The 12,097-nt window shown below is 39.6% G+C and overlaps 1 protein-coding gene across 2 annotated transcripts in view; it reads right to left on the reverse strand.

The window, feature by feature from the left end:
- The window catches only part of Yeats2 (YEATS domain containing 2), an 89,337-nt gene that overhangs the window by 8,711 nt on the left and 68,529 nt on the right, over positions 1-12,097 (reverse strand). Inside the window, exons 21-26 of one of the 2 annotated variants that reach the window (XM_058585101.1) lie at positions 11,521-11,707; positions 7,342-7,470; positions 6,769-6,867; positions 3,002-3,104; positions 1,931-2,004; positions 217-296 (exon numbers count right to left, since the gene is read on the reverse strand). In XM_058585101.1, coding sequence (XP_058441084.1) covers positions 217-296; positions 1,931-2,004; positions 3,002-3,104; positions 6,769-6,867; positions 7,342-7,470; positions 11,521-11,707 — 672 coding nt within the window. The remainder of the gene's footprint in view (positions 1-216; positions 297-1,930; positions 2,005-3,001; positions 3,105-6,768; positions 6,868-7,341; positions 7,471-11,520; positions 11,708-12,097) is intronic. The other variant, XM_058585102.1, reaches the window with a different exon arrangement.

Genomic DNA, 12,097 nt, shown 5'->3' on the forward strand with positions numbered 1-12,097 from the left:
TTTCCATACCAAGGCAGGACAAGAAAACAGGCCTTTCAAAGGCAAGCTATATGTCTTTGAGGAATAAGATTTTTAACTGAGGAAAACAGTTTAACATCAAATATTTTAGCAAAATATGCTGCAAATTTTACCACTGTTCCATGACAGTCAGAAGGCATGGTGTCTTGCACAACTGGCCTTCAGTGGCTGCATATGAAGAGGCAGACAACAGCTTACCTCAGCGGCTCTTCTTTTCCCAATGTTCCAGCCATAATACTGCTCCACAGACTTGGCAGAGAAACAGCTGGCATCTTCACCTAGAACGCACACACCCCGCAACTGAATAAAGCTGTTGTGATTCAGACCAACCCTCATTTGCTGGAGGCATGTCCCAGAGTTTCTTCAGGCCTTTTTACGGGACATACATTCCTAATTGGGCAAAGCTGAAGTGCAACACAACACAGAAGGGTTCTCCTGATGAGAGAAGGACTCCTGTGTACTCAAAGTAACTCCCGCCCTGGGAAACTGACTTCTTGATACAGACAGGTAATCTACCACCATGAAGCTATTAAAATAAGTGCTAATTACACTCCCCTAGGAGCTCTGGCCTTGCTATCAACTCTGGCAACAAACCAAAGCTCTTCACAGTTTCAGTTTTGTTTTTATTTTTTGAGAGGGAGCCTTGCTAGGTTGCTCTGCCTGGTCTCAAACTCGGGGTCGCCTGCCCAGGCTCCTGAATAGTTAGGATTCCAGGTATGCACCACTGGGACTCTTACCCATAAAATGGGAAAGCTGAGAAAGCTGATTTTCTAACTGCCTAATATTATTTATCTGTAACTAATTTTTTTTAAAAGAGATTTTGAATTTTCTTCTGCTGGACCGAGAAACTGTCACTGAAAATTTATTTATTTATTTTAAAAAAGATTTTTTTAGTTACAGGTGGACACAATGTTTTTATTTTACATTATGTGGTGCTGAAGTTCAAACCCAGTGCCTCACGCATGCTAGGGGAGCACTTTACCTCTGAGCCACAACCCCAGCCCTGAAAATTTATTTTGAGCTATCTCAGAATGAACCTTCAAATGTCCCCAAACTTTAACTAGGGCGGGGGGGGGGGGTGTAATTTCTTTGTCTATTCAGTTAGAGGAAAAAAATTGTAAGGTGGTCTGAACCAGCCTATCATTTTAAATCACACAAAATTAAGTGGCTGGAGGACACTTGGCTGTGTGCCTGCCCCCAGAGATGCTCAGGACGATCTCACCCCAGCAAACACCTACACAGCCATCAGAGATCTAGCCCTCAACCAGGACTGTAGATTCTGTCAGAATAACGGGGGCTAAGATGGAAATCATTCAATCAAACAACAGGAAAGACTTCATTTTGGAGGTCTTGAAAATTGTGTGCGTTTCTACCAGGTGAGTGAATTGAGTTTAGAGGAAGGATGAATAGTCTTTAAGTCACACAGAACTGGTCTACACGCTGCCTCAACACCCAGAGCCAAGTGCTCGAGCAAGTTACCTAATGTCTTCACCCCAGCTTCCTCATTTGTGAAGGGAATATGCCACCACCTGTCACACAGGAGATGGTGGTGGTTAAGACAGCAAATGTCATGAACGCCTGTGGGGTCTGGCACGCTGTAGGCAAATGCTATTTTTTTTCCCCTTTCTAATAAATAGTAAAAAGCTAATGCACAGTTAAATATTTTATAATTTACACTAAAAAATGTAAATAAATTTATTCTACAATGAAAATGGTTAAAGATTAGCTGGATGACTAGGACACTGTGAATTCTCAGATCCTGCAAAGCAGCCATTTCTAGCTAAAGCCTCTTAAGATAATAATTGCCATACAGTATTAACTTACCATACCAAGTGACTTAAGTGGACTCAATATCCCAAGCAGTTCACAACTTTTAAAAAATGCATTCATATACTCAGTACAAATGTCTTACTTTTTGCAGTAATTAATGGAATCTTCTTCACTATCGCTGTTAACAGTTGCTGGATAGTCTCCAAATGGTCTATCCTGAGGATAAAAGAAAATAATTGGATAAATACACATAGCAGTTTTTAACCACACACACATATAATTATATACACAATTTCTCTTTTACATACACAATTTCTCTTTTTAAAATTAAAACCATTATGTGGGTATATTTTTCTTTCTATAGATAGCCTTCTTCATAAAGGAAGAGTGTTCTATGCTTAGAAAGAAACTGTCAAGAATAAACAGATTTTAGTTACACAAATGTACACATTTTAAAACTAAATAGCAACATAATCTTTTTGCAAGGTGATCAGAAAAATTCTACCATACAAATGCAGGTCACAGGGTTACAAGGTGATGCCGCCATCTGTCATGTTAAAGTGGCTAAGCATCGATTGTCCTAGAAATTTGAGATACTCCAAAGTATGTGGTCAGAGTTAGGGTCCTGATGTCGGAATCAGAAAACCTCAGAACCTGGGTGCAGTGGCTCACGTCTGTAATCTCAGCTACTCTGGAGGCTGAAGCAAGAGGATCACGAGTTTGAGGCCAGCCTCAGAAATTTAGTGAGACCCTATTACAAAATTTAAAAATAAAATGAAAAAGGCTGGGGATATAGCTCAATGGTAGAGTGCCCCTGGCTTCTATCCCCAGTACCAAAACAAAAAAAAAAAACCAAGAAAGCCTCAAGCAGCACTTTTAGACCAAAGTGTGCACAGCTCATCAAGAAGCAGCTCTGTAAGAACAGGGTGTAGCCAGCTACAAAATGTGAACACACTGGAGTGATTTTAGCCTGAGAAACTTTGTCCATTTATCAGATAAGCACCTCTGGCAAGCTTGATGAAGGGAGTTCTGAAACCCTACCAGAGGCTTGCAGGCTGTAAATCAAATGTATCACTGTATAAACGAAGGCTCTTCAGCTTGTGCAGGGGCTTAGCTCTGCGCACACATACTCAACTGTCACAGGCATGATTTTAAAAAAACATCATAAAAATACCCATTGCAGAACTCCTTTAGAAAATATTAGAATATTTACTTAATGACATAGTTTCCCAGTTCAGAACTTTCTTCTGTTTTCACTGCTGTCTGACCCTCCTGAGAGAGGCAGCTTGGCCCGGGAGTCTCTGGTTCAGTCTTCACTACAAGAACAACAAAGAGAGAGCTGTCGGGGTCAGGCAGTGCAGGGACACGTGCAGGCAGACAAAGCTCTTCCACTGGAGCTCAGTGAGGAAACTGCCCCTCCAGCTGCTGTGGGGACGCAGCCAGAAGACTGAGATGGCTTCTGTCACCGCAGGGCCAGCACACAAGGGAAGAACTGTTAGCTTGGGTCTTGGGGGAGCAGCTCCAGGCTCATGACAAGGTGAGGGCAATAAAATGGCTTTTTAGATATTTCTTAAAGGGCCACAAACACTGTTAGGTAAGATCTCTCATAGTCACTTAAACACACCCACAACAATGAACAATGCCACATGAAAATATAGCTATTATTATTACTTTTCCAACATCATCTTTCCTGCTAAAGTTCATTAACTTTTGGCATTCTTGTAGAGTTCTGAGATACAAGGCAGAAAGCAAAAATCAGATCAATTGTGCTTGGAAACTTCCAAGCTAATCATATTAGGTTTTCAATATTACAGGTTGAGCATACTTAATTCAAAATCCATAATTTTTTGAGTACCAATATGATGCCAAAGTAGAAAATCCCATACCACAAAACTGTTTCATGTATCAAATTATTTAAAATACTATATAAGCTGGGTGTGGTAGTGCACCCCTGTAATCTCAGTGACTTGGGGGGCTAAGACAGGAGGATTGCAAGTTCAAAGCCAGCCTCAACAACTTCGCAGCCCTAAGCAACTTAGTGAGACCCTGTCTCAAAAAATAAATTAATTAATAAAAGGGTTGGGGATGTGGCTCAGTGGGCAAGCACTCCTGGGTTCAATCCTCAGTATCAAAACCAAACCAAACCAAACCAAAAAAACTGTATAAAATTACCTTCAGGCTATATGTATAAGGTATACATGAAACATAAATCAACTTCATGTTTAGACTTAGTCCCAAGGTATTTCTCATTTCATTATGTAAATACTGTATTCCAAAATCTGAAATCTGAAACACTTCTGGTCTCAAGAATTTTGGATACGGGATACCCAGATTGCACTAAATCTACTGATAGAAGACAGCAATGGCTCAGGAGCATGTGTCTTCCTTTCTTTCTACTGTCTAATTTGATTTGAAAAATCATGATTATACAGCTACTGCTTCTGTCCCAGCTGCCCTGCCTCCATTCTCTTTCCTTGACAACCCACTCTGAACATCAACATTAGGTAACTTTCCAAAAAAGACTTCAGTGTCATCAGCCCACTCAATATTCTTCAGTAATTCCCTTTAACAACAGGGATCTACAACTGAGATATACATCTCTTTTCTTCTTCACTGATGCATAGCAAGCATTCAATAAACAAACCCTGAGTTCAAAAAATTTTAGTATACATACACCTGGGTAGCCACCGTTCAAATCAAGATGTATCCTTCCTGCCTCTGGCAGCCTACCTTATGCTTCTGACAGTTCATCTCAGACAAAGATGACTACTTTTTGCCCATTTAAAAATCTGTAGTTCTGGAATCATATTGTGCATGTTTTTTTTGTGTGTGTGTCAACACCATTTTAGCTATTACGAGTAGCAATGCATGCCTTTTGGTTGACATATGCATTCATTTCCTAGAAGTGGATTTGCTGGAACTGGAACATAGGATGGGTATTTAACTTTATTAGAAACTGCCAAACTGGTTTTTAAAGCAATTGTTTCAATTTAGAAACCACCAGCAGTGTATCCAAGTTCTAGCTGCTTTACATCCTTGCCAACACTTGATATTGTGAATCCTTTTATTTTGGAGATTCTGGTCTATTACTATGCTTTTATTTACTTTTCCTTGATGACTACTGAGGGTGAATACTTTTTCCTTATGAGCTATTTGGATGTCCTCTTCTGTGAAGCAACTGTCCATATTTTTTTTGCTCATTAAAAAAAAATTAGTTTCAGCCAGGCGTGGTGGCACATGCCTATAATGATGAATAGGCATGGTTCTACTTACAAAAACAGGCAGTAGATCTCAGCCAACCCTGTGTTAGGTGAGTACTTGGTAAATTACAAATACATCTCTTTCTGAGATTCTCATGAGATCCTGGCATGTTTGAAAGCAGCCCAGAATGGTGGTAGACACATATTATTTCAAATTCTAACTTCACTGCTTTCTAGATTCAGGAAATATATACTTAATATCTCCAAACTTGCTTCCTCATCTGCAAAATAGGCATAGAGTGGGCAACAGCTATGTTGAAGTATTGGAATAAGAGCCTGCGAAGGCCATAAAGCAGCTAGAATGGTGCTTGGCACACTGCAGGCTCTGAACACAAGTAGCTGTCATTACTGGACACATTATACATGGCAAATGTGTTGCTGAAATTCATTTTATTGCTTTTTATTGTTGTTGTGACATTGGGGATTGAACCCAGGGATGCTTTTACACTGAGCTACATCCCCAGTCCTTTTTATTTTTTATTCTCAAGTCTCCATCCTTCTTGTCACTATACTGAGCAGCTGGGATTACTGGTGAACACACAGTGCCTGGCTACTGCCTTATTCTTGTCGTCAGGAAAGTACCCCTGCAAGATCACCAGTCTTGTCCCTCCTTTACTATAACTGGCTCCCCAAATGAATCTCTTATTGGTCTACTTCCCCCCTCCAAAATCCTCTGAGTCCCTATCTCCACTGTTTCCTTAATCTGCACCCCCACTGACCTCTCCACAGGTAAAACGCTCTGAAGCATATGGAAAATAACATCCCCCAATAAAAGGGAAATGATGGCTCCCAGGGAGAAAAGGAGGACAGTGTGATGCAGGAGGGGAGGAGGGGAAGGCAAACAATTGGCCATCCTTTCCCAATAACATGGAGTCCTGAAGGAAAAAGCAAACAAATGGGCTCTGGATTTTTATCAATGAGTTTTAAGCTTTTAGAACTGTTTCCTTGAATTGAGTTTCCAGCTTTTATAGCTATTTTCCTGAGTTAGATTTTTAACCTGCACAACTAGTTTCCTGACTGCCAGCCAGCACATCCCAAGTCTCCAATGATTAATTCACCCCCATTGTAACCTATAAAACACAGACCCTTCTGTAACCAGTTGCCATTTCCTACCCTGAAAATGTGCCACGTGCCATTCCACCACTGCTTAATAAAGACAGCTTGTTGATCTGTTTGAGGTCTACTCCCTTTTCAGTTATGTTGCTTACAAGCTCTACTATTTTTTTTTTTAATATTTATTTTTTAGTTTTCGGCGGACACAACATCTTTGTTTGTATGTGGTGCTGAGGATCGAACCCGGGCTGCACGCATGCCAGGCGAGCGCGCTACCGCTTGAGCCACATCCCCAGCCCCTACAAGCTCTACTCTTTAAAGTCCAATTTATAATCCATGCCCCATACAAAGTCTTGTCCCCTCCACATCCCAACAACCCTGATTAGGCATTCTAGACTGCAATATTTCAGCAATCATTTTCCAGACCACTTATCTTTAATTTGTCAATCACTGCTTGCTGTTAACCACAGCTCTCTTTAACCTGATTATAAAGTCTTAGAGGACAGAAATGATGCTTTACAGATCTGTATTCACTCGATGTCAAGTCTACTAGATAAGTAGTCAGTAACTATTTGCCAAGTGACAGATGCTGAAAATTCAAAGAACCCAGACTGAAGTAATGTCATGCATAAAATTTCAGGACAAAACACCATGAGATCTTACATACCTTTTGTAACAGCTGCTGGAGCAGAGCTGGGGACAGCTGGAGTTGGGGCAGCTATAGGCAGAATGGTAGGCGATTTGCTGGTAGAAAATGATTGAACCACTAAAGGGCAAAAGGAGGGGGATATAACAGAGATGGAAATTATTTTTAATAAGGATGATCTAACTCCCATGTGGCAGCCCCATATTAGACTAATAGCACAGTCTCAGGACAATGGGAATGGTAAGGTCCTCATACAGTGATCCAACAAGTTGGGCTGTTTATTATTAGTACCAGGGTAAATGAACTAAATCCTCAACTGGAAATTGTGGCTTGTCAGGAAACTAAAAAACAAAAAGCCAATTAGCCTAAATTCCCACAAATACTTACAACGTTCTCTCTTGACTCAACTTTAGAAATGGGCAGCTATTTAGAAGCCAGTGGATTGTTTGGGTTTTACTTTCAGCCCCAGAGTTAGTGCCCGTAGGCCAGGATGTGTCACAAATAATGGGCAGGCTATACAGGGCAAGCCATCACCAAATAGTAGAACCTTCCCCAAGGTGGACCTGTGTGACAAAACCAGGGGTGAGGTCATACCTTTATTCACAGGCATAAGTATGGTCTGCACACCTCCAGAGGTGTTTACGCTGAGTGGTTTAAGCTGGCTGGGAATCGTGAGGACAGCCTGCTGGGGATTGGACTGACTGGAGTGAATCTTTAACAATCCTAAAATAAGTTGGAAAATAAGGCCAAGCTCAAGATTAGATGCTTCCTTTAAGCCCCGTGCCCTTTCTGCCACTCATGTTTTCTCCCAAGAGAAGTTTCCAAGACATTCACCTTTCAGGAAATAAAGGGCTGGAAGCAAGCAACAAAGGAAGCTGCAGAATTCACAATCTCACTGATGTGACAATAATGATTTATTTTTAAAGTGTCCTTGCCCAATCACAGAGTAATACAGAAAATTTTGCAAATAAATGCAGGACTAATAGAAAGGATAAAAGGCCACCCAAAGTCCTACTGCAAAGATGTCTGGAATCAACATTTTAAGACATTTCCTTTCCATGTGTGTTTTCTATGACCATTTATTTGCTTTGTATATAGCAATGATGCGTGCACAATGAACACAAATTTTGTATTTTGATGTAGAAAACTGTCATTCTCCTACTTAAAAACTTATTCTGGGGCTGGGGTTGTGGCTCAGAGGGAGCATGCATGAGGCACTGGGTTCCATCCTCAGCACCAGGGAGTAAAATAAAGACATTGTATCCACCTGTAACTAAAAAATAAATATTAAAAAAAAAAAACTTAATCTGGCTAAAGAACGTCTCCAAAATTAGCTTCAAATTATTTGGGGTCCATTTTAATCTGGTCCCTCTGTATCTGCATCTTCTTTCATGGTCCCTTCACACCTTTTTTGGGGGGGAGTGGGGCGGGTAATCATGGGGTGCTTAACCATTGAGTCATACCCCCAATCCTTTTTATTTTTTTTAATTTTTTTTAAGTTGTAGATGGACACAATACCTTTATTTTATTTATTTATATGTGGTGCTGAGGATTGAACCCAGGGCCTCACACATGCTAGGCAAGTGCTCTACCACTGAGCCACCAGCCACCACCCAGCCCCTTTTTTATTTTTTATTTTGCATTAGGGTCTTGCTGAGTTGCTTAGGGCCTTACTAAGTTGCTGAGGCTGGCTTTGAATTTGCAATCATCCTGCATCAGCTCCCGAATGGCTAGGATTACAGGAGTGCACCACCACGCCCAGTTATACTTTTTATTTTAGCTCCACTAAATTTATTCAGTAAAAGGAAAACGCACCCTTTGCACCTATACTTTAATCTGCCTGTATATCTTGATTTATATTTCCTATCTTTATGTAGCCTCTATTTTTCAAACATCAAATGTTCTCTATCATTTTAGAGAGGGTCATCCTCTTATTTATCATAAAGGTAATTTCCATAGCTGTCTTTGCATCACAAATTGCTCCAAGTGTTTCAGAAGGGGTGGGGCTGGGGGGTTGGAATAACAAAGAAGTTTTACTGGAAGAGCACAGCAGACACAAACATATGACAACATCTACTAAAAACAGCAATGGAGGCCATGGGTATGTTATGGCCTACAAGGACAGCAGTTGGTTTGAACTAAGGAAAAAAAAATCCCTTAATTTTTTTTTTTGACCAGAGATTGAACCCAGGAGCACTTAACCACTGAGCCACAACCCCACCCCTACTCCTTTTTTTCAAAATTTTGAAACAGGGTCTCTTGCTAAATTGCCATGGCTGGCTTTGAACCTGTGGTCCTCCTGCCTCAGCCTTCTGAGCTGCTGGAATTGCAGGTGTGTGCCACCACACCTGACGGAAAGGAATCCTTTTAAATTCTTTCTAAAACAAGGCCTTCAATGAACAGAAAAATCTTCCTTTGAAACAGAGAAATGTTAAATCAGTTAAGTAGTAAGTACTTATGGTCTGGTGTTTCTGTACTTTTAAAATTCTTATTTTTATCAAATTATTATGTGGTACACAGTTTAAAAGTTAAAAAAAAAAAAAAAAAAGACACAAAGCCTTAAAACTAAAACCTGTCACCCCTTGTTCCACCCCCTAATTCTCATCTAGTTCCAGTGGCATCCTTCTTTTTTTTTTTTTGTACAGGGGATTGAACTCAAGAGGCACTGAACCACATCCCCAGCCCTATTTTGTATTTATTTACAGACAGGGTCTCACTGAGTTGCTTAGCGCCTCACTTTTGCTGGCTCTGAACTCTCAATCCTCCTGCCTCAGCCTCTCAAGCAGCTGGGAGCATCCACTTTTAACCCTTTTGGTTCTTTCTTTTAATATGTACCTCAGCAATTTTAAAAGAATGTGTATGGTACAGGCTTTGATTCACTGATTTTTCATGTGACCCACCTGACTAATGAGGTTGGCCTTGAGGGCACTTTCACTCACTCCTCCCCACACTCCAATACTACTCTTTGATTATCCAGATGAGTATACTCTGATATCATAATTCCATTTACTTCCTGATGTTAACAATTTCCTCCCTTATCATTTGAAAATTTAGTTTTCTTCTAACCCTTTCCCAAAGTCTTTCCATCTCCTTCCAGAGTGCCTTAAGCTACCCCTTAATAGAATTCTGCATATGTCAAACCCCCTCCACAGTCTACAGTTCCACTTCTCAGAAGAGAAGCCCTTCCTGATCTGCTCCACTTTGGCCTGGTGCTTCCTAGAGCTGCCACACAGCTCTCAGTCATGTACTATCTCTGCACTATTACGCTTTACCTTTCTTCTAAACTGGATCTTCTATTTTCTCTCCTCTTTTTTGGTTTATATGTCTTCATTCTGCATATGTTTAAGTAACATCTTTGGACAGTGTATAGAAAATACATTAGAAATTTTGTCAGAAAATAATTCTACCTTCACTCAAAAATGATCTGGCTGCCTAAAGAATTCTAGAATGAAAGTTATTTTCCCTAGAATTTTGAAAAGCAGTTAGATTCCAGAACTGCTATGGAACTTAATGAAAATATAATGCAATTCCTGAAATTTTTATTTCTTTTTCTTTCTTTTAAGAAGGACACAGTGGTGTAGGCCTGTAATGCCAGCAACTCGGGAGGCTGAGGCAAGAGGATCACAAATTCAAAGATAGCCACAGCAACTTAGTGAGGCCCTGTCTCAAAATAAAAAAGGTTTGGGAATGTGGTTCAATGGTTAAGTACTTCTAGGTTTGATCCTTGGAAAGTGTGTGTGTGTGTGTGTGAGTGCGCACACACACACACACACAAATTTTGCCCTACATAAAGAATTAAAAGATACATTTTTCTGGGGCCATTTAGTGCTGGCACAAAAGTATCATACATTTTGCCAAATCTCAAGCATATCTATCCAATATAATAACTAACTTCAAAAAATATGAGTTAGAGTTAGTGAAACTTATATATATATATATATATATATATATACTTTGTTCATAAGAGGAAATAAAAGTATGCTATTTTAAAATGAATTCCAGTCAAAATTGATAATTTATAAAAAAGAAATGGGTTCTTTAAGGAGAGCAAACTGTTAATTCTCCATAAATTACATTATGAAGACAGCTAAAATACCCAACAAAATTTCAGGTGGCTACAATTTTATCAAATCATTTATTTATTTATATTTTATATTAAATCATTTAAAAATGATTATTCAGCGAGGTGTGGTGGCACACACCTGTAATCCCAGCTACTTAAGGTGAGGCAGGAGGATGGCAAGTTTTAGGCCATCCTTACCAACTAAGTGAAACCCTATCTCAAAATAAAAAGTAAAAAGGCCTGGGGATGTGTCTCAGTGGTAGAGCATCCCTGGATGCAAACTCTGTACCACCAAAAAAAAAAAAAAAAAAAAAAAAGTTTAATCTGTAAACTGAATAATTATTTTTAAATGATAAATTTAAGTCTTTTTTTTTTTAAAGAGAGAGAATTTTTTAATATTTATTTTTTAGTTTTCGGCGGACACAACATCTTTGTTTGTATGTGGTGCTGAGGATCGAACCCGGGCCGCACGCATGCCAGGCGAGCGCGCTACCGCTTGAGCCACATCCCCAGCCCCATAAATTTAAGTCTTGGACTTGAAAATTTATATATACATTTTAATATAAGAATAATTTATCTAAAAAGCAGCCATCTGTAAAATATTTCTGCCTTATATTTTAGTAACTTATTAAACAAAATATTAAGACTTTCCAAAAATATTCTAGCCCCAAGTGAAAAACTGAGAGAAATAACATCATGATACAACTGACCTGATACTGTGGCTTTCCCTGAGATGGGGTTTGGTGTGGACACCAGGGAGGTGGCACTGACGACAGTGGGAGCTGCAGCCTTGCAGGTTCCCACGGCGGCCTGGCTCACACACACTTGCGGCTGCCCAGTAGTTTTCATTACAGAACCAAGGGTAGAGGATGAGCCAGGGACTGCTCCTTCAGACTGCTTACCCACAGGGCCAGAAATGAAGAAATTAAGAAGAAAGCAGTGTGACTTACTTGGAGCAGTGATTGCCAGACAGCACACTCAGCAAATACGAACTATTAGTTGTTATTATTTATTAAATGTCATGCCATTAAAAAAAAAAAAGTATGGCTTCTCTAATTCAGTGATTTCTATGCTTTTAGATTTCATAGACCAGAAAAAAATGAGTGTGTCGTAGTGTTACATTAAAAAATAACTCACCATCTATTATTCAACACCAGAAAAACAGAAATATTCTCAGAATGTAAAAATGAAATAAAATGGGCTTTATTAACAACTTAACTAGAGTTTTAAAATCTGTCACTTCATTCAAGACACATCTACTACATGGCAGGCATAGTATCAAATGTT

This window comes from Marmota monax, unplaced genomic scaffold, assembly GCF_021218885.2.
Source record: "Marmota monax isolate L192 unplaced genomic scaffold, Marmota_monax_Labrador192_F-V1.1 WCK01_AAM20220418_F8-fsc00100, whole genome shotgun sequence".
In the NCBI taxonomy this organism is placed as follows: domain Eukaryota; kingdom Metazoa; phylum Chordata; class Mammalia; order Rodentia; family Sciuridae; genus Marmota; species Marmota monax.